This window comes from Molothrus ater, chromosome 5, assembly GCF_012460135.2.
Source record: "Molothrus ater isolate BHLD 08-10-18 breed brown headed cowbird chromosome 5, BPBGC_Mater_1.1, whole genome shotgun sequence".
In the NCBI taxonomy this organism is placed as follows: domain Eukaryota; kingdom Metazoa; phylum Chordata; class Aves; order Passeriformes; family Icteridae; genus Molothrus; species Molothrus ater.
This window is the reverse complement of record NC_050482.2, coordinates 70,411,444-70,433,724: the sequence shown is the minus strand read 5'-3', so window position 1 is coordinate 70,433,724 and position 22,281 is coordinate 70,411,444. Positions and strand designations below refer to the sequence as shown.

The 22,281-nt window shown below is 36.8% G+C and overlaps 1 protein-coding gene across 2 annotated transcripts in view; it reads left to right on the top strand.

The window, feature by feature from the left end:
• PLCZ1 (phospholipase C zeta 1) overlaps positions 1-22,281 on the top strand; it is a 45,294-nt gene that overhangs the window by 19,230 nt on the left and 3,783 nt on the right. Inside the window, exons 7-11 of one of the 2 annotated variants that reach the window (XM_036400964.1) lie at positions 3,769-3,993; positions 6,087-6,243; positions 7,911-8,027; positions 17,557-17,729; positions 20,772-20,904. In XM_036400964.1, the coding sequence (XP_036256857.1) occupies positions 3,769-3,993; positions 6,087-6,243; positions 7,911-8,027; positions 17,557-17,729; positions 20,772-20,904 (805 nt within the window). Of the gene's footprint in view, positions 1-3,768; positions 3,997-6,086; positions 6,244-7,910; positions 8,028-17,556; positions 17,730-20,771; positions 20,905-22,281 lie in introns of both variants that reach the window. The other variant, XM_036400965.1, reaches the window with a different exon arrangement.

The window sequence follows — 22,281 nt, the reverse complement described above, 5'->3', positions numbered from 1 at the left end:
GATTGCCAAGGCTTCCTATGGTTGTTAAACCTGTGGTGTCCAAATAAAATTATCTATTTAATGATCTCCTTGAGAAAGATCAATAGAAGGTCTCCAGTACAACTTTATGGGCTATGGACATTTTAAATTCTGCTATTATGGGGAAAACCAGCTAACCCCATAAACCAGGACTCATTCTTCCCACTTTTCTTCACCTTTATCTACTCAGTATACAAAGGATCTTTCTCTACACAGTGAGTGTTTTCATGGAGAAATTCAAGATTAAGCCTGCTTTAGCATATCTAATTCTGTTGCTTCAGTTATGAGAGGAATTCCTATTTATTTTGGCAATTAAAAATATGCAAACATCTTGACCATCTTTGCATCAGAAATGTCTTTGCTTCTTAGCAAGTCAAAACATTTCTTTTGCCTTTCAATCAGTCTATGGTATCTATTCTTTACAAAAAGAAGAAAAAAGATATGAGAATATGGTATGTCATGGTGATGACCTCAAAAAACAAAACAAAACAAACCAGTATTGTTTCTCATAAAATTTCTGGAATCTCTAGGCTGTACTGAGTACTTACAGAAGGCTCATCTAATTCCTTCACTATTTTTAGGCATTGCACTCTTCTTGAGGGAACATGGTTTTCCCAGAAATGTGGTAAACATGTGACAGCCATTTTCTGTTGTTAATAGCTTCCCTGTAGTGTAAAGCAACTTCAGGAGGGAACTAAAAGCAAGACATTGCCATATTTTATATCATCACCCAGGCAGGTTGATGGCTTATTTGGTGTCTAAAAATCAGGTTGTTTGTTGGCAAGGTATCTTCCTGGAACACTGAGCTTTGCTAAGGAATCTGCCATGAGGACTCTGAGCACACTGGTTTAATATCCTGGCCAACCTGCAAGCATCTTTCTCCACAATCATCCGTTGGATTTCTTTCCAGTTCATCCAGAGATTTAGCTGCCTGTGTAGAATATCATCTCAGCTGTAGCACAGCTGTTTAGCCTTGGACTAGACTTGCCTGAGGTTTACTACAGAGCACAATACAGAAGTGGAATTTTCAGGGTAGGGTGCTTTTCACTGGGTAAATGTATTGTATGAAAACTTACTATGAGCTAGCTAAAATGGTGCTCCTGATATAATTAATATCTATTTGCCCAGAGCTCAGACATTGCTGGTAGTATTGATTTAAAGTATCTTGATAATTGTGATTTTTAAGGCTGCCACAAAGACATCCAGTCCCACTTCACTAAGTGTGATTCTCTTGAATTGTTAAAGATAGCTGGTGTCAGGTTTTTTAACAGTTGTACTTAATAGATCTTGTCATTGTCTCAAAACCTTTCCCTGTGTTAGACTTCACAGGAGGTGCTGCATCTTCACCCTATATCAGAATTTAAGGCAGCAACACAATTCTTGAAATAGAATATTATGCAAAAGTCAGAAGAGATTTTTAACCTTGTTATTTAGCAAGATTTTCAGGATTTGATATTCCTCTAACTAAGAGGAACTAACTCTACAGATGGTCAGGAGAAGACAAGGGAGAACAACAAGCTAAATTTAAACAGGAGAAGCTATTCTTTTTTAAATAGTTATATCTCAAATCCAGGGTTTATTCCTTACATTTTTGGCGACTGAAGTTTTGCATTACATAACCACAGTGATCAATAGGTGGGTTTGCTTGATCCAAAGTGCTTGTGATTTTTGTCTTGGAAACTTCACAATGCTTCAGCTGATTTGTGTTGTACATCACATTAACAAGAATGTACAAAAAAAAAAAAAAAAGAGTTTTGTTCATTTAATTATGAAAATATTTGTTCCAGTTGATTGTACTTTGAGGCTGGCTTTTGCTTATGCCAGCCTTGAAGTCCACTATGCTCTAGGGAAGACTTATTATATTTTACATATTTAAATTTTTTAGTATGCTTACAGTTTATATAGAAGTAAACAGCAAATGTATTTTAACATATTGTGCCTTAATAAAACTAGAAAGGAGAACTTTTAGTGAATGCTCAGAGTTTCAGCTCATTTAAAGAGTTTTCTGCTCTCTTGGAAGACCTGGACTTGTACAGAAAATTGTGTCACATGCTTAGCAGTGCTGATTACCAATTAAAGAACTCAGATTTCACAGTCACTGATTTTGTAACCATACATTTATTGTAAGTTTTTTTGAAGATGTTTGAAGTTCAGACAAAATCCTTGGTATGTCATTTTTTCGCTCTATGTTTCACTTTCGATAATTTGGGGTAACTGTTATTGCAATTTGCTTATGGTCAAAAAATAGTAAATTTTCATATCACTGGAGTATTTTTTATGACTGTTTCTAAAATAAGCCATGATTTAAAAATGTTATCTTTGTAGAAAAAAACCCAAAAAAACCTTAAAAAAGTCCTCCTACCTCAGGGTGTTTATGTTTTTGTTAACAGCTTGTAAACAGAATTTTAGAGACTGACTTAAAACATCATGACCCATTTTTTTATAATTACACACACTCATTCTATGGTCTTTTTTATTTAAAGAAATTTGCATACAGGAGGCAATAATGTAACCATAGAAAGTGTTTTATTCCCCTGTATACTAGGTTTGGGGTTTTTTTAATTTGTAGAATTAAGTCTTCCTGGGAATAACAAAATACAAAATTGAAAATGGATAGAATTTCTTTTAAATATTGGGAAATGTGAACATACAAAGGAAAATTCAGAACTCTTAAAAAATATGGGTTGCATTAATAATATTAAAAATATCACAAGGAAAAAAAAAAAAGAGTGCATCAATAAGAAATGAAGGAAATGTTAAAGGGCATCCTTATTCTGAGTCACCAGTGCAGAGAGACTGATCAAACCTCCCAGCAGCATGGCACTGATAGATATTGGGCATGGAATGTCTCATTTCACTGGCACCCTGGCAAACTACCAGCCAGAGATCTGAAGTGATAAAGGGATTATGAGCAATGGAGCAACAATGGAAATGAATGGAATGTCTCTGTCCTTGCCTATGGCTCTGGTTTCCATTATAGAACTTTGGGTTTATGAGTTTCATCATCCACACCTTTCATATTTACTTAGTGGATACCTTAAACCTCAGCATTTCAGTTACATTTCATTTATTGTGAAATTATTTGTTTCCTCTTCCTGCCACACTCCCAGCAGTGTAATCTCCCTTTTCACTAGAGCACAGGAAATTTAAGGAATATTTTTGAGGATCACTTTATTCAAGAGCCATAGTAAGTCCTGTTACTCACTGGCAGCTCCTGTGTCCAGATGTAGAGTTGAGTCTGCTACATAATAGCAGATTTACTATTAATATTATTTTGTAAATTGAAGTGAAATATATACTCAATTCTGTTGGATAGATGAAAGCCATGTTATTAGAATCAATATAATTCAGAGATGCTTTTCCCCCTTTACATTATATATTATGGAGGTTGATATGTGTCTATAAATGGAGAAACTGCTTAGGCAAAATCACCAAACTGTTGTTTCCCTGACCAGGTAAGATCAGCATAAGGATCTACTGTAAAGAACACAAGTTATAAACAAAACTTTTAATTTGGTACTCAAGACAGATATGCACAAAAAATCAAATGATAAATTTCCTGCAGCCTCAATGATAGATGAAAACATTCCAAATTAACATCAGACACGTCTTTAAGTACATATATATATATATATTTAAGGACATTTAGGCATAGTAAAAAATAAACAACTTTGAAGATGAGTTAAATAATACCAAGAGATGAAAAACCTACATAATTCTAGTTACTATTGTTAAACCTCTTTTCTACAGGCATTAAAACACAAAGTTCTGATAAAAAATAAGAAAGTTGGAACACTTGAGCAAGGCATGCTCAGGATGGAGGAGGACTATGCTGGTGAGGCAGAGGAAGTGTCTGACTCTGACGTTCCCTCTGACGATGATTACCCAGAAGACATGTCACCTGTTAGATCCAGGACTCCTTCCAAAAGAAAAGGAGATCGTAGATCTTCACCTCCACCTAAAAGAAAAATCAAGGTAGCTTTTGCTTCAATTGAATATAGAGAACACATAGATTTTTTTTTTTTTAAGAAGGACTATATTATCTTAAAATAGAGACTAAATTTAAAAGGGAAACTTTAAAATTACTAAGATCAGCCCATTTGGAAATTGCATGTTTTAGCTGAAGGTTTCAGAGTTTTCCTATTTTTATAAGAAAAGTCAAACTGGACCACATTTTAGTATCCAGCTAAAAAGCAGCCCCTCCCTGTGCTCCCATCTTGAACTTCAACTCCATTTTCCTCTTTCTGTGCTTGTCCCAGGTGCTCAGTACCACAGTAGATTTAAGATGAAGTTACCCAAGTGTTTTGTTGGTGTCATGGGCCCCTGGAGCTATGTATAGAGAACATTTATAGCAGTTCCTGATGACAACAGGCAGAGTTAACTCTTTCTTCCCCAAGTGTACCAGTCTATTTTTAAGACAGATAGATTCCCCTATTTTCTTCTGTTCTATGATTTTTGCATTAAATTAGGTGCACATTCCTGGTTGTGCTGAAACATTTTTCAGCACCTGGAATTGAAAAGGCATTTTAACATTTATCATGTAGAGACTTAACATTAAGCACTGTTTCTGAAAGAAGTGTAAAAATTTGGTCTAATCTCCTGTCTGAAAGTCAAATTGAACTTATTTTTTTTAACCAAGTATAATTCTCTACCATTGAAAATCTGTTGCTTTCTCAGGTTTGAAACTGCTTTGTTCAACTTTTTTAAGATGTCAAGCAGCACATGAAGTATCCAGTCACTCTTGCACATCATGCTCTGATTACCTGAATGAGGCTAAACTGGCAGTGCTCCTCAGAGCTCAGTGTTCTTGTTGAGAGGCAGTGTCTCTTCTTTTTGTATAATTTAATGGTGAAAGTTTTTGCTTCTTTCTCATTCAATCTGACATGGAGAGACAGCAAGGAAAAATTCTGAGGAAGGATGGAGTCTTCTTTGAACAACAAATGCCAACTTTCTAGGCTACAGGTTTCAAGTTTATTGGTAGGGCCATGTACAGATGAGAATGTATTCCACATACTCTTAAACAGCCGCAACAAAAAGTATCTGCTCATGTTTCACAGGCAGAAGAGAAAGTGGTTTCCAGGGTCCCACTCTGTGGGAGTATTTGCCTTGCTATCCCACTTTTGGGAGGGTGGGAGAACATTTGAATCTGCAGAAGATGCCCCAGTGATGCTGCTGGCTTTGCCTGCCTCCAGAGAGTTGCATTTTTCAGGATTTCCATGGCAGGAGACCCCTATTGCTCCTCGTGGGACACAGCTCCAGAATAATTAATGTTCTTGAACTTTGCATAGTTTAAGAGCTATGAGGAGGCAATCTCTGTTATTTTGTCAGCTTTTTCAGAAGCTTTAATGGAATGTAAACATGATTAGCATCAGCAGCTCTCTGCTGGCTACTGCCCCCAATTAGCTCACAAGTTGTGCTGTGGAAAATGAAATGGTCATGTAGTGCCTCACTGTAAGAGAGAAGACCCTGGTAAAATGTCAGTCATTTCTGCTTCTTTTGGTAATGGAGCAAGACTAAATTAAGATTTTGGTGAGAGAATTTTCAACCTTAATCAAGAAGAGTTTTCCTGACTTCAGAGCAATGATTAGAGGAATAATATGCCTTTGACTAATTTGCTTGGCACAGTGTAATATTTTCCTGTTATTCTACATTTTATAGATGAGTTTATGCTGTTGGTCTTTTCTAGTACTTCATATATTTACAAATAGAAAGTTGGAGGTATATTTTTAAGGAGTAATGTTAAAAGCCAAGAAAAATTATGTTATTGCAAACCAGTCTTAGAAGCAGGAAAACTGTAAAGCTATGCAGAAGAATATTCTGCTAGGAAGCATCTCTCCACTCACCCTATGATTACTACGATGAACATGAACAGAATAACCTCAATTTTCTCTCAGTAGATCAAATCTCACTATTAAAGATCATATTTATTAAATTCATTAACTGTGGCATATTTTGTCCTGCTTTATGCATCCAAAATCATTGTTTCTGTGAATTATTAATAGTAATAATAGTGAAATATGCATTATTGTGACTTTTTTTTGTTCCATTATTCATCTGATGGTTATTAGGAGAGGAAGATAAAGATTGCCCTTGCATTGTCAGATCTTGTGATTTATACCAAATCTCAGAAGTTTGTAGGCTTTGAGCATTCCATGCAGTTTCAGAAGTGCTGGGAAAATAATTCCATTGGAGAGTCTCAAGCACGAAGACTTGCAAGAGTTTCAGGTAATTTCTTTTCAGTTAATTAGTTTAAAGTTACATTGTTGCTATGGTTCACTGCTTAAGCATTGGAAGGGTTAAAATTTTATGAAACAACTGCTGTCTAATTTTATTTGGTTCTTTGTATAATACTGTTTAAGGAATGTCCTTTGCACAGCATTTTTTAAAATTTCTGTTGGTTTTGTGGGGAAAATTGAAATTCAACTTTGTTTTAATTCTGTGTATTTTAATAAGAACAAATATTAACACAGTCTACAAAATGAATGTCTGCCTTTTGATTCATTGTTTTCTGCATCAAATAATTTAGGAGTTTCAGCCAGTACTTGAAAAAGTGTGGAATAAATTTCACTCCTCCCCTTCCCCCCTTCCCAAAATCTGGGCTGAGAAAGTGGAGTTGGCTTGGCAGTGCCCTGGCTTTGGTGAGAGCTGCAGATAAGAGCTCTCATTAAAGGGCTGGATAAAGCCCAGAGCAGGCAGTTTGCTCCACTGGAGCACACCTTTCATCCCAGCCAGGCTGGATATTCCAAACTCATTCTGGCTTGGAGCATCTCCGTTTGGTGGAGGCAGCACAGTGCAGCCTCTGCTGTTCTAACTGCAGCTGCCTGCCCAGGGCTCTGGGAGTGTGGAGAGCAGAGATCACCGACTGTGACAATGACAATGACGCCTGCCACATGCCCATTCACTCGGGGACAGCCCTGCTGCCACCCACCCACTTTGTGGAGGTGCTTCAGTGCCTGGTGAGGTGAATGATGCATCAAAAAGTAGGATTTTCCAGCCATCCACAGAGAGAGTCCTCTCTGTTCCTCTGGTACTCTAGGGAATATAAAAGTAGTTCTATAAAACTCACCCCTCCTCATAAAAACCACCCCCAAACAACAAACCCAACCAAAATCAACCAAACAAAACCCCTAAACAAACAAAAAAATGATAAGATGAGAGGAGAATGGAACAGATCAGAGAGATGAGCCTGGAAATGTAGATTTTTGCTGAATAACTAAAAATTGTGTAGATAGAAGTCATCTGGAGCTTCCCACATCTGTGTAGTCTATGCCTGCATATGAGAAAGGAGGGAACAGAGCCAGCAGAAGGAAAAACAATGTTCATGAATAGTTAACAGCTTTGAGGCTTATATAAGAATAATTTAAGTGGCTTTTAAAAGTGTGCTCTTCCCTGGTCTCAATATCATTTAGTAATTTTCTTTAAATCTCCCAACAGCAAACAAGCCAAGATCATCTAGAGATGATTTTCTTTTTCATTTTGAGCTACTATAGAATGAGGAAAGTTTTGTGCAGTTTCCTGTTCTGTGTCTTAGTTTCCCGTGGGAACACAGTGGGCTTTAGTGTAGAAATCATATAATTACCTTGTAAAAAGATGAAGAAACAGAATATCCCAGTGAAGGAATGATTTTTGGTTCATGAACTTTTTTAAGAAGTCTGCACTATATACAGAAATACTGTCAGATTCAAATACATGGAAGGTATTAAGGTTTCAAAATAAGATTTTAGGCATAGTTCAGAGCGGTCCATGTATTAATGTTAAAATAGAATACATTGATATAATATTGTGTAAAAAAAATTGCTGGATCCAATGACTGCATTTTTATTATTTATTGAAATAGAACCTCTTTAATAGCAAAAGTTTTCTTACCAAGATTTTATCCTTCTGTTTATCAGCTAGCCAGTTTATTGCACATACTACAAGATTTATTACAAGAATTTACCCCAAGGGATCAAGAATGAAATCTTCAAATTATAATCCTCAAGAGTTCTGGAATATAGGGTGTCAAATGGGTATGTATCCTTGCAGAGACTATTGCATTCTAGGCTTTAAAAATACAAGGGTTTCTTGCTTTCTGTAGTATTTTGGTGTTATATAGGTTGCATATGTCCCACCAGTGGCATTATTTTAATTTTTTGTTATATAAAATTTTCCTTCAACCCACATCTCCCATTAGTTTTTCATCCCTGGTAGTTGTAAATATGACTTTGTGTTGAATAGCTGTCTCTTATCCCAGATATTTAATTTATTATATTTTAGTAATTTCTTTAAAAAAAACATTTTGAATTGGATATTAAGAAAAGCACTAATTCAGCATTTTTAAGCTTCCATTACTCAGCAGTGGAAGTTTCTTCTGAGGGGTCTATGGGTTTTCAGTGGCTCCTGTGACCTGAGCTGTACAGGGGCAGGAGATGTGAGCACAACCATTGACAGTAGTGCCAGAAATCCCAGAACATATGTTACACAGGGAAACACAAATATTCCTGGTCAGCACCACACCCAGGTTCAGCTGGGGGCTGCTAGGAGCCTCCAGTCTTTATATAAATGTAACATACATTTAGCATCTTAATTCCCACTGCAATACATATTAGTTTCCTGAGCAACAAAATAAAAATTACTTCTGCTTCTCTTCATTGCAAGTTATTACTTCGAATTTGTTAAAGATAAGCATGGCATGACTTCTGTACCCAGCAGGCTTTGAAAAACCTCTTACCTGTAAGCATTTTGTCCTTTTTAATGGCCTTAGAGACAATTTTACCTTCATCTGTTTGTTCTTCAGTTTGAAAGATTCTCATTACAGAATATTTTTCTATGTTGCCTGCTACATCTTCTTCAGCCCTAGGTAAAATAGAGCAGAATAGTTGGGGTTTTTTTGTATCCACAAATATATCCTGTCTTTGAGTTTTGGCCAAGGGCACCTGAGGGAGGCTGTGGGGTGAGCAGGGCACTTTGCTGTAGGCTCCTGGTTTTGAGGTGAAAGGTTTGGATTCACCTTGTTCTGTTAAAATATACACTCATCCAAGGACAGGCACAGCTTTCAGTCTGCCTGCAGGGCCCTGGAGCTTATGTCACCCTTGTTCCAGGCTGCCTTTCCCACTTGTTTCCTTTCTCAGCTCCCCATATATCTTCTGTGACAAGTTACCTTCTCCATCCTGACTGGTATATTGGGGTAGATTTTTACATAACTCCACAAGGACTAAAAAAATTACTATTTAGTATAAATTTTACTTGTTTCTGTGACCTTATAAATGCTTATTTGCAGTACAGATTTGGACTTGGGCTGGACTATCTAAGTATCTTCTCATTACCACACTGTGTGAAATTGGTTTGATTATGTTCTGTCCTTGTGGTTCATCCACACTTAGTGTAATTTCTGGATTATTGACTGGTGTGCTGCACTCTCTGTATGCTATCTACACTCCATATTGCCATTAAAAACTAGTAAGTTTGTTTCATGCTTAGAGGAAGCACTAGCCAGAGGTCCTTAATTTAAAATTGAATTAATCTCCCAGTCTTATCATACTGCAATTTACTAGTTTTCTTTCTGGCCTGTAAATCTCCACACTTATCTTTGAAAGAATATCAATTTGTTAGATCATAGACAGGGCTGAAGTCTTTCAAAATCACTACACTGATTGTTTACTCAGAGTATACTTTAATGAGAAGTCATTCTAAACATTAGTATGCAAAACATATGACTTTTGGTGCATAGGCCTGGGTTTGAGCCCTTTCCTGGAAGAATGAAAAATATGCAGGAAGTGGTTAGATCTGCCCTCTTGGTCACTTCATTTGCATCTTCACTTAAAAACCCCTCCATTTTTCACATGGGAATAGTCTGATTAAAAACAATTCTCCGCATGTATAATTTCCAAGCTATGTTAGTTCTATTCTTAATTCCCTAATCTGCATCAGATAAGTGTTTGGCAGAACTACAGTTGCTCTTCACAATGCAACTCCCAAAGTGAACATTCTGCTGATGTCCTTCCACTGATAACACAGAGTTTTGATTTTTTATGTCTGTCCCATTTCTCTATAATTCACACACTTTTTGTGTGTTCTTTACACACCCTGCCTTTGTATTTTACACCTCATGAACAAAAGTGAACCCTCCAGATCCCTTCTACCACTTCCCTAAAACTCTTCAAAGGACTCTTAGGTTTCCCCTATGCCACTTATTCCCCTTCTTACCTCCCTTCTCCTCCCCACACCTGCGAGTTTGCCTTCAAGTTCCTTTAACATCCATAACTTTTTCTGGCTGGGCAAAGAAAGTATATTAGGTTTTGTTCAAACCTAACGTATAATACTGCCTGCCAGGCCTCTGCATCTTGTAACGATGAGAATTGAGTTATTCCTTCACTTCCCTTTCGTGATGGACCCAAAACAGTCTCTCTCCTGTACCTTGCCAGCAATTTTCTCTAAATTGCTTGGAATGTATTAACTCAGAGCAGGCTGGCACTCAGCTAAAGCAGGATGAAATGGTCCAACAGGCTCAAGATTTGTTGGGGCTGAGGATGGGACATGTAATTGTGTAAACCTAATTTCCAGAGGAAGGCAAGTTAAAACCTCACTGAAAAGTACAGAGTTTCCACAAAATAGCTTTTGGATATCGCTGTGCACTCCCTGTCTGTTCTCTGAAAATGGAGACTCATAAGAACAGGAGGTTTTGTGGAAAAAAAACCCCACTTTTCATAGTCTGTGAAAATTAGTATGCCTTCTGCATACAGCTGCAGTGAGGCACTGGAAAGAACTAGTTTGGTGTATCCATGTCTCCTTTCTCTTTAGTAAATAAAATGAAATGGAAAGATTTATGCAGGAAAAGAAAATTCAGGACAGTTATTTAAATAAACTGATAGCAGTTGTTTTATATCAACTGAGAAAAACAACAAAAAATCTGAAACAAAAGAGAGCCTCAGTGAAAAAAAAAAGACAGAAAAAGACTTAAATATCCTTTTGAATATGGCATTTCCATGCAGTAGGAAATGTTATAAATGTATCAAAGCACTCTGCAGGAATGACCAAAACATGTGATAAGTTACAGGAGAAAGCCACAGTATGGCAGGTACAGGATTTTGTTTCAGAAGATCCCATATGTGCTTTTTAGAGTGTGCATAAAATTTATATGCTGCTGTGAAAGTTGTACTTGGATGTGGGTTTTTTTCTTACTGTAGGTTTTGTCTTGGCCTGTAACAGTGAAATGCAGCTTGGCAATTTTGTCACATCTGTTTTGTGGCTCAATTTTGTGTGCAATAACATGACAAAATATGAAAAGAGGAGGGATAAAGAGTTCTCTAACCAGTTCTGATTTTAATCTCTGAAGCAACCAAGGGAAAAGAAACTAACTAATTTTGGTATGCCATACCTGTGCAAATCAAAATGGCTCAAATCTGACCCTGCTTGGGTGCTGTGTCAATAACTATATTGTTGCTGTCTTCTATTGGCTTTAATAGCCCAAAAATGCCTCCTTGGGAAGTGAAAACTAGAGGAATATTTTTTTTTTCATGTTGTCCCTTGAACTTCATTGATTTGATCCTCACTAAGAGGGAAGTGGTGCAGCTAATTCAAGTGTAGACATCTACAAGATAGGTGGGGCAATATGATTCTACATATGAAGCTCCCCAAATGCACTCAAAGCTTTACTTTGGAATGGTTCCAAAGCCAGGAGCTGTTTTGGATGAAGGTTTCATGTTTCTTCTGCAGAAATGTGTCTGCTGCCAGGTTTATGAAAAAGCTCTTGGGCTACTCTATAGCCTGCTTCTTTTTAGGCAGTTTTTGGTGTGTGGAATAGATACTGGGATTTGACTTAAAAGCAAAGAAACATTGAAATTCCATTTTATCAGTTTTTACAGCTGTCTTCACTGCAGACAACCAATAGAACAGTAAATAATTTATGTGAAGTCTAATAAATTTTAAAAGAGGATGAGGGAAAAAAATTGCAGGAACACAATTGTTTCTGAAGTCCTTGCAGACCTTGCTCTAAAATCTGTCAGTGATTCAGACTAAAACAGGAAAGGGAAGTTGGTAATATTCACTGTTAAATAGTGAATATTTAACAGTGAATATTATCACTGCCAAGAACCACAAGTTAAATAAATTTTAAAAATTTTGGAAAATTTTCAGGTGTAAAATTGGTCAAATGACAGCCAAAAGATGCTCAGCCTTACACTAAAGTGTGACTTTCAGACTGATACATTAATTAAATAGCAAAAATCAATTTAGATTTTTAGACCTGATAATTTATCAGAAATGTTTTAGGTACTTTTGCCATGAGAACCTCACAAGAGAGGATCCCTACTTAAACCCTTTGCAGATATACTGGGACAATGGATGACTCAATCATCCGACATCTTTTTTTCCAGTAGAACCACTTGTAATTAAGTAAGAACAATGTCAGCAATTATGAAGTGTATGACTGAATTCTTCACATTTCTTTTGACAGTATCTTTGGAGCCACAGTATTAAATTGGCCCAAAGACAATACAGAAAAGACATTATAAGCATATTATGTCACTGTTCTGCATTTATTCAGTTCTCAGAAGAGCAGTCCCTCTTCTTCCCTCACATTGTAAGTCATTTATAAATCAAGTTTCCAGAGAATAAAAAAACATTTCAAAATGTGTAGGTGAAAAATAAAGCCAGGAATTATCATTAAGCTTAATAAAATTTGAAGTCTATTAGGGGAGGGAAAAAACCAACAGTTTGACTGATTTTTTTTTTGCCAGGAAGAGAGGTGAGACTTTGTATGCCAAAATTTATACTGTCCATGAAAGATTGCTCTGTTGTAAGGGATTCAATCATTGCATACTTTTTTTTTTTTTTCCGGTAGGAAAAAATGTTTTTTTTTCTTTATATTTGGTCCGGTAGACCAAAGTCCTTGTTCATAAAGTTTGTGTGGGGTCTCACCTATTCACAGGTTTACTCTTTCACCTGGAAGCCATTCCCCCTTTTCCTGTCATGCCCTTGTAAATAGTCTTGTTCCATCTTTCTTGGACTTGTGAGATATTTCTGTAAATTTAGGCAGTGATGGATTGAGTGCAGCTGTGACCTGCATGTGAGAAGAAAGCCTAGACAGTCCATGCCCAGCCCGGAGTGCTGATGTGGAATGAAAGCAGTGTCCTCAAATCCAAGCACATTGATCATCTCATGGCCAATGGCAGCACTCCAGAGCTTTGGGATACAGGCCTGCTTTCAATAGGATTTCCCAGGCTGTGTGCAATTCAGTTCAGATTTGGAATATCTAAGGCATAGATTTTTTTGTTGCATTCATTGTGAGTGGCCCACTTTAAGAACACAGACAATTGGAAAGAGCTGAGAGGAAGGCAACAAGGCTGATAAAAGTGTGATCTATTAAATCTCTTTAGATTCAAATGAGTGAGGTGAATCATTGAGATAGGAAGCACTGAGTGCTTTTTGCATATGGTATTTTTTGAAATGACATAAAATTCATACACTTTGAGATGCATTTTAAATGGCATAAAATGCAATTAAGTAACTCATTTTAAGTAAAATTGGTGATAAATGTGCCCTTATCCATTTTAAAATCTTCCCATTTGAATGGGGAAATACATTAAACCTTATGGTTGCAATATAGCTAATAGAACCAGGAAGCAAAGAACAAAAAATAAAAAATTACAATTTAAAAGTCCCACTAGGAATATTAATAAGAGGCGGGATAACAGACAAGATGTGCAGTTTTCCTCAACTGCCTTCAAATCATAGTCAGTGCTCATTTTGGTTTTAAAAAGCTTTTGCTTTTAGTCTATAAATCAATTATGTCTTGAATGGTGGTGCTTATGGAAGGTGCTGTATAGGAATATTTGGAAAGTCTTTAGCTCTGTTCTTGGTTGTGGGACTGACTTCAGTTAACTGTTTGTGATACAGAGATTTGGGGTCAAAAATAGTATTGCTCTGTGTATTATGGAATGGCTCATCTTTTTTGGAGCTGGGCTATTTCCTACCTTCCATTTGCTATATGAAGTTATATAAGTTATTTACTATATAAGTTATTTGCTATATGAGGTTATTTACCCCTGAGACTTACTGGCACAACCATGGCAGCATTGGTGCTTTGCAAGATGATTTGAGTATGGAATATTCTGGTCTGAAGGGGACTTAACCTCGTGGTTCTAGGAATATTTGAATCCATTTCAGGTGCAGGAATCACACGGAGGAATTCCTTTGCTCAGGTTGTTCCTCAGGCTCAGGTTTTGCTGTTCTGCTTTGATTTGGAGTCAATATTAAAAGGCTTTTGGTGCTTAATGAAAGGACTAAAGAAAAAGTTTAATGTACACAGTGTTAAACTTCAGATGCCTTTACTTCCCCAAGAAAACCATGCATCAAGATTATGTACTGCTCAGATGGTTTCCCTACAAGCTCATTTAGGCTTCTTTCCAAAGAAACTCTCAGTTTTAATCTCTCTTCATACATGCATTAAATTTATACTGTTTCATAAAACAACACTACAAAGGATGTTATTGACAGTTCTGCTCTTGAATTCAGCAAAGCTAAAATGAAACACTGGGTAGAAATTCAGGGTTGTTTGCAGAAAGATGTTGCTCAGCCCATGCTGCTAGGCATAGCTTTTGGTTTATGATCATTGCCATTTCTCAAGAAGTGTTAGGGCTATAACTGCACCTGATTAAAAAGAAAAACTGTGCATCAATGCACCATAAAGCAGTGCCCTGGGAGGCCCCAAGCAGCTATGAACCCTCTGAACAGTTTTAGTAGAGGTTTGCATCTCAGAGAATATGACACAAAATCTCACATTTGCTTAATCACCTTAAATCTTGCAACACAAAGAAACCAGCAGGTAAACTAAGACTACTGTTCCATATGTTTTTTAACTTGTTCTAAGGTCAAATTAAATTAATGAAAACACAGTGCTGATGTTTGAAGATATGAACCCATAATAACATTGCCCTTCACTTGTGTTGCAAAAGTAATTTTCCTAATATGATAAAATATAAAGTATTCTCATTTGCTTGTTGCTGTTGTTACATCAGATTTTCCTGCTTAGTCGCCTATAAAGCTTGGTAAATTTAGCAGTAGTCTCATTATGTGCAATCATGTAATTTGGTTCATCATGTGGAAGCTGCTATTTGAAGCTGACTGTTCAATGTCTGCCTAATTTCAGTTGCACTTTTAAACCCACATATTCTGAAAGTGTGGCCCAGGAATCACCTGAGGACTGAGAGGTCCTGGGTTATCTGTGGTTCAGATTTCCAGGGGCCTCAGGGTTGCTGCTCTTGTAGCATCCTCTGCACAACTTGATTCAGTGTATTGAAATATGACAAGCATCATAGAGCACCAAATCTGGGGCTGTTTCTGGATGATGTTCTGATCATAAAAAGCAAATTGTGAACTACATATCAAAACCATACCAAGAAAATACTTACCCTGTTTAAAAAAAGCAATGATGTGCAAAGGGTAATACGAACACTGTGAAGTTTGATTTCTGTTGTTAAAGGTAAAACAGATTTCCTGTGTATATTAATATAAAATCATGTCTTCATCTACATTAACACTAGTTCCAAGCAGGACTGCATGTTGTGTTTTGCTGTTTCAAGTTTTTTTTTTTTTTGTTTGGGGTTTTTCTAGACAGGGTTTCCAGTTGCTCCTACTTGCTGCATATTGGTTCATGATGCAGAGCAATCTTAGCTAGCACAGATGGGATTCCTGTCAGTTTAAACAGATGATGCACTCTGGGAGCACGTCATATATATTCCACCCATTAATTGGTTTTGAGACTATGGAGCCAGGCCCAAGCTCTTCAGAAGTAACCCCACCAAAAAACATGCGTAGTGCAAATATCAGGTCCATTGTACCAGCTGCTTTGTTCCTATTTGTGTTATTTGCTACAGAACATTTTAAAAGGATCATCAAAGCAGTGAAGGAACAAATAATTTTTGCATTAAAACAATTCTGTGTGTTTTCCACCTGCGATAGGATTTTTGCATTATGTCAAATGTTCATTCAATACATTCATATTATCTCATAGGAACAGGTAATAATGTCCTCTTCATGAATTATTATGAGGAGTCACTTGAACTGCTTAAAGTCTTCTTTTTTCATTCCTACCAAACCACCAGTTTAAGTAAATGACTTCTTATCATTGTCTGTTTAACACATGTCACAGGTTCATAATGCCATCATTCACTGCTGATTTGACTTCTGCATTTTCTATTTTGAACGTGACAGGAAGCTCCAATGTACTGGAATAAGGGAAAATTTCATTAAACAGGTCTATTTCAGTGTTGGCTTTATCTCATGAATTACAATATCCTGTTGATGAGAATTGTGATATTTTGTTATTGGTGCTGCAGCATACCAAAAATGTTTTGAACTGCCAAGGAAAGGAAAATCTGTCAGGCGTATTCTTGCAATAATCACCAGTACTGGAGGATTTAACTCCTGGAGAATGTGTGCTCACATAAATTTAAGAACACTTTTTAAATTGGTTCTAGTTCTATAAACTTATATTGCATTTTCACTGGGTGTTCTAACAGTAAACTAAAGCTTCTTAATCTTCTGGGTGAGATGTTTTTGTGATTAGTTCTGCACCATAACTAAGGTTGGATACAATCCTGTGGTTTTGACTTCTGCACCAGAACTTTGTTAGCAGCTTTGGAGTGCAGGGTCTTGCTGCTCTAGAGAAACTAGGATGTGAATTCAGTTCTTAGGGAGAAAAAGGATCTCTCATTTCATATTCTCCAAGGTCTAAGAAAGCAAAGGGAAAACAGAGCAATGTAAAAATATCTATAGGGTAATTCTTAAAATGGGATGCAGTTCTAAATAGTGCACTGCTTTTGTGCACAAATAATTATGGGTGTATGAGTATGGGGATTTTTGAAGGGATTTTGAATGAGTTAGAGATGGGATTTCTGAGTTGTTTTGATATGATTTATTGTTCTTATCATCTATGTAAATAGGAAGGGTGAGTTCAGCTCACATCTTTATGGTTTAGAAGGTTACAAGACTCCTAGTTATAAGACCTTTTAAGGATTTATTGATTAATAAAGCACTGTTAATAAAGATATTTATGTTTTTGACCTAATCCTTAAATATTTCATCTTATGGACTCATGTTACAGTGTAAGCTGGAAGCTTTCTCAGCCGATCATGTTATGACATATAAACTTACAGTACTGTATTCTAAACTCCTGGTTTACCTCTGTAACTACTTTTATTTTTTCTATATCTTAAACTCTAAAACTCTAAACTTTCTTCTTCTTAATTTGATGTGTTTCTGCTTTAAACTATAAATCCACATTCTCCCTTCTAGAACTTAAATTTGGAAAATTTTTCCAAGGTCTCAAATTGAATCTTTAATTCTAAGCTTTGGCTTAGAGGCCCAAAGTTCTGAGAATTCCTTACATTTCAGATTCCAGCAATTGAGTATCACTTAATTTAAGGGAAATAGCAGGATCTTACACATGAATTGAGAGATATAGATACCTTAAGCTCATTTGCTTTTTTAAAAAATATTTGTTTTATAAAATGTTATCAAACCTAATTCACTAAAATCAATATTGATCTCATTTTCCAGTGGCCTTAAACTTCCAAACACCAGGCCCATACTTGGAATTGCAAGTTGGAAAATTCCTGGACAATGGTGGTTGTGGCTATGTGCTGAAACCTGCATTCTTGAGGGATCTCAATACCACATTTACACCCCGAAATGTGGGAGCACACAGCAGACCAATGTCTCTGTCAATAAGGGTAAGATTACTGAAGGGTTGCTTTGTTCTATAAAAATGGGAAAACAAATGTTATCTAGTTTAGATGCAATATCTATTTTTTTTTCCCATTTTATTCTCATTCCTGTTTGTTGGGAATTAATATTTTCAACAAGAAAGGTAAAACTCTCATTTAGTATCAACTGCTGCTTGGGTGCTTTCCAATCTGTAGCTCACTTATGTTTGCTAAAAATATGTAAGAGTTCAGAGCCTCTAAGACTCTCTAAAAAGACATGATTTTTCAGGATGCTGTATAAAGAAATATGAATAATGGAGCTGACAAATGGACCAGTTAATTGTGCTTGTGGAAACTGAGCTGAAAACACAGAAATCAAATGTGCACTTTGGGTGTTATTTCTTTCAATATCAATAATACCACGTGTACTATTATAATGCTAATTGAGAAATGGAAATTTTTTAAAGATAAGATAGGAAGCTTTAGGCTTCTTTTAAGTCTCATTATCTTCCTATGCATATATTAAAGGCTATTTATAATCCTAAAATGGGATAAATAAGTGTGAAAGGAGGGATGAATTAATAAGTCTTTGAATTATTTCTACTTCTCCCAAATTATAATGTGATTTACGTCCCAAAAATACTAGAAATACATGTCATTTACAAATAAATAGTTAGAAAAGCCCTTTTTTTTTGAGATAAAGTAGATTTGTTATAATTGTTCACTGATTAGAAAACTCCCTTTTCCCAATGAAAAAGTAATATTTCTGAATACACAGAATACCACTGGCATAAATGCTATTTAATTAGCATATAATTAGTGTGTAATTGCTATTTTGTTTCTTTCAGACTAATAAATAGTGGAGATAAAACAATAGTTAGTGACAATTATAAAATACTTACATAATGCACGCACCTAATCAAGAACATTTTAGTGTCCTGACAGGGAGCATACCAATTGTGAAAAGACATTGCTGGATGATTTCAGGCAGCCAGGCAAATACATCATTTATTGTAGCCCTAATTTGGATGAAGCTGGAATTAGGATGAGGAGAAACCCTGAATTGTAATGCAGGAGACAGAAAAAAATCATTGTCAATGCAAAAGAAGTGTCTGAGCTTGGAAGGAGCTGGAGAAGAGAAAGGCAGTGTTTTAGACTGAGGACTTCAGACTGAGACTACAGGCTGGTAGAGGAGCAGTGGCATCCCACTGGCTGAGGCAATGAAGGGCACAGAGAGCCCCATTCATTCTCAGCAGCAAAAACCAGGAAATGGTGGGTGAAGACAAAAGGAATTGGGAGCAGGAGTCAAAGGAAAAGCAGCTTCTGCTGGAAAAGTTACTAACTGGATGAATGGACAAATGACTTAACTGAAAGCAAAGATATAAAACATCTAGGGGGCAAATCTCTCAGAATGAGTGAATAAAGAACAGAAAAGTCACATAGGGCCTGATTTTACTGAATTCATTATCCTCAATCTGATGTGCCACAATTCCTATCAAGAGGCATGGAGCTTTTGAAGCACAAATAGAGATATTCAAGGTGCTTCATAAAGAGTCTTTTCAGCCTAACAATTTGTATGTCTCTGCATCACCTTGGATCTCAAACATGGATTGGATTTATGTAGTATTTGTGTCCTAGTGTGCTCAAAAGAACTCACTCTTTTCCCACTCCAGGGGAAACTTTGGCTCTAGCAATGGCTCATGCAGGCCTTGGCAAAAGCATTCAGGACATGGCAAGGAATCTCCCAGGTTCTCAGTGGGCAGCCCATCAGGGATTGCAAAGCTTCCTGGTGAAGGCTGTAGCTATTCCCTAGGAAGAAAGGACATCAGTGTTTGCCAAGGCTCTGCTCTTCAATATTTCAGACTAGACCTTCTCTTTGAACAAGGTGTTACAGAAAATACCTAAGCAAAAGGTGGAATTGGTGGGTTTTGATTGTTTGGGTGGTTGACAGGGGAATAAGAAACTCTTATGATGCTTAGTCCTGAGACCAGGATCAGGGGTCATATCTTGCAGCTGTGTTTGCAGGCTTGTATATATCTCTCAAGACATTTCATACACTGATTTCTAAAAAGCTGATTACTGCACAGATGTTTACTCTTTCCTAGGTGTCCTGAAATATAGATAGAAAGCAGACAATGTTGTGACTTTCAGAAGTCCTTTCTTAGGCTGGGTGCCAGATTACAGGGCAGTCTGAGACAAAATTTCCAGGTAGCTAACTAAATTAAGGAGAAAAACATCAGGAAGCTCACTAAATGAGGAATTTCTGTGTTACTGTGTAAGACATGAGGCACAGGTGAGGGAGTCTGCTACACACCCTGTAGCACAATGCAGATGTCACTGTGGGTCTTGATGCTGATCCACTCCCCACAGACTGGAATTCATGAGCTCATTTATGTGAAAATCACTGTAGACTGATTCCTCCAATGTTATTATTTTGCATGGTAACAAAATATAGAATTTTTATGTGCAGCTACTGAGTAAAAAAACACTGAAAATTATTGTTTAAAATATGGTATCAGTTATATATATATATATATGTGTGTGTGTGTGTTTGTGTGTGTGTGTGTATATATACACACATAGTTAGTGACATATATATTATATATTTATTATTCACATATATATTTATCTATTTATATATTTAATTATTTATATATTTATTTATTTGTAAAGAGGGTGGTGAAACACTGGCACAGGCAGCCCAGAGAGGTTGTATATGTTCCATCCCTATAACTATTCAAGGTCAGTTTGGACTGGGCTTGGAGCAATCTGATCTAATTAAAAATGTTCCTAAATATATAAATATATATCTATATATATATATATTTATATATCCTAATATATATTATATAAATATATGCCACAATATTTCTAAAAAATTATCAACAACTTAAATTAGATGAAATCCATATTCTTGATTCCATTGTATTTAATATGTCTTTAATACACCAGTTTATGTCTGGTATATACTTAAAATAATTTCTTATGAAAGTTATTTCTCTTATGGCTACTATATGGCTGTGAATAGTTCATTCTTACAGTTATTTCAATATAACTTTAATTTTCCAGCTGATCAGTGGCCATCAGTTACCACCCAGTGCCATGTCAAAGACCAACAAAGCTGACCCCACGGTGCAGATAGAAATCTATGGTGTGCCAGAGGATCAAGCCAAAAAGAGATCTAGTGTTGTAAAAAGCAACGGTGAGCAGCAGTCTGATTCTCTTGGCTGTGAACAAAGCACAACAACATTTTATAAGGAATCACAAAGGAATTGTTATAGAAAATGCAATTATTTCTCTCTAGACTAGGATCTCCTGGCACAAAATCTATAGCAGAAATTCATGCTGAGTGCCATTTTTCTAGACTGGTAGGTTAAGGAAGCACAAACTCCTAGCTGAGAACACTCTCCCTTTCTAAAGAAGATGGAATTTTTTTTGCACACTTCTGTGGGCTCATCCTGGACAGCAGCTCAGCCCCACAGAGCTGATTACCTGCTCTCTCCCAGGTGGATGGGAAGAGGGCTGGAAGGGCCAAAATGAGAAAACCCATGGGTTGAGAAGACAGTTTAATATGTAAAGTAAAAGCTGCTTTACACACAAGGAAAGCATAATAAGGAATTCATTCACCACTTCCCATGGGCAGGCAGGGGTAGAGCCATTCCCAGGGAAACAAGGCTTCATTATGGAGCTTTGTGTTACTTGGGAAGACAGACACTGAATGCCCTCCCTTCCTCCTTTCCCCAGCTGTGAGCATGCCACCCTTGCTAAGGAACATCCCTTTGCTGAGCTGGCGTCAGCTGTCCCACCTGTGTCTCCTCCCAGTTTCCTGGCTACCCCAAGCCCCCTCACTGGGATGTGGAGGCTGCTTTGCACAGTGAGAAAGACAGAAATCTCAACACTGTGTGAGCCCTGCTCAGCAACAGCTCAAACTGGTGTGTAATCAGCACTGTTTGGGTTAAAAATCCAAAATGCAGCACCATAGGGGTTGATATGAAGAAAATTAATATTATCCCAGCCTAAACCAATAGACAAATTGGTAAATTTAGACCTTTTTCTTAAGCAATTGCTGTAACTTCATCACTTGTCTCATTTGAAGTTTCTAGTAGGAGTAATCCCTTAATTGCTTGACAGGTGAACTGTGTACTCTTTGTTGCTGTCTTTGAGCACTCCCTTATCTGTATAATATAGATCTTCTTGATGTCTCAGACTACAACTTCCCTCTGATCTCCCTTTTTCTGTACCTCTGTCTTCTATTCTTCCTTTTTCTTTTTTTTTTTTTTTTTGAGGGCTGCTGTTTTAAATCAGCCACTGAATTTCTTTTCTCTGTACAAACATTGCTAAAGACAAAGTAACCCTTTCTGTTCCACATTATTTTTTTGTCTTTCTAGTCAAGTGAGTGTTTTACTACCTGAATTTATTTATTCACTGTGAAAGGAGAAGCTTTGGCAAAAGCATGAAACTGGTACGGCTATAGGAAAATTTAGGTTGAGCAGAAGTTCTTAACTTGGCTATCCTTGGCCAATTTTGCTCTCTTTTAAGGGATGACACCAACTGCCTTAGGCTTTTGCACCTCCACAGT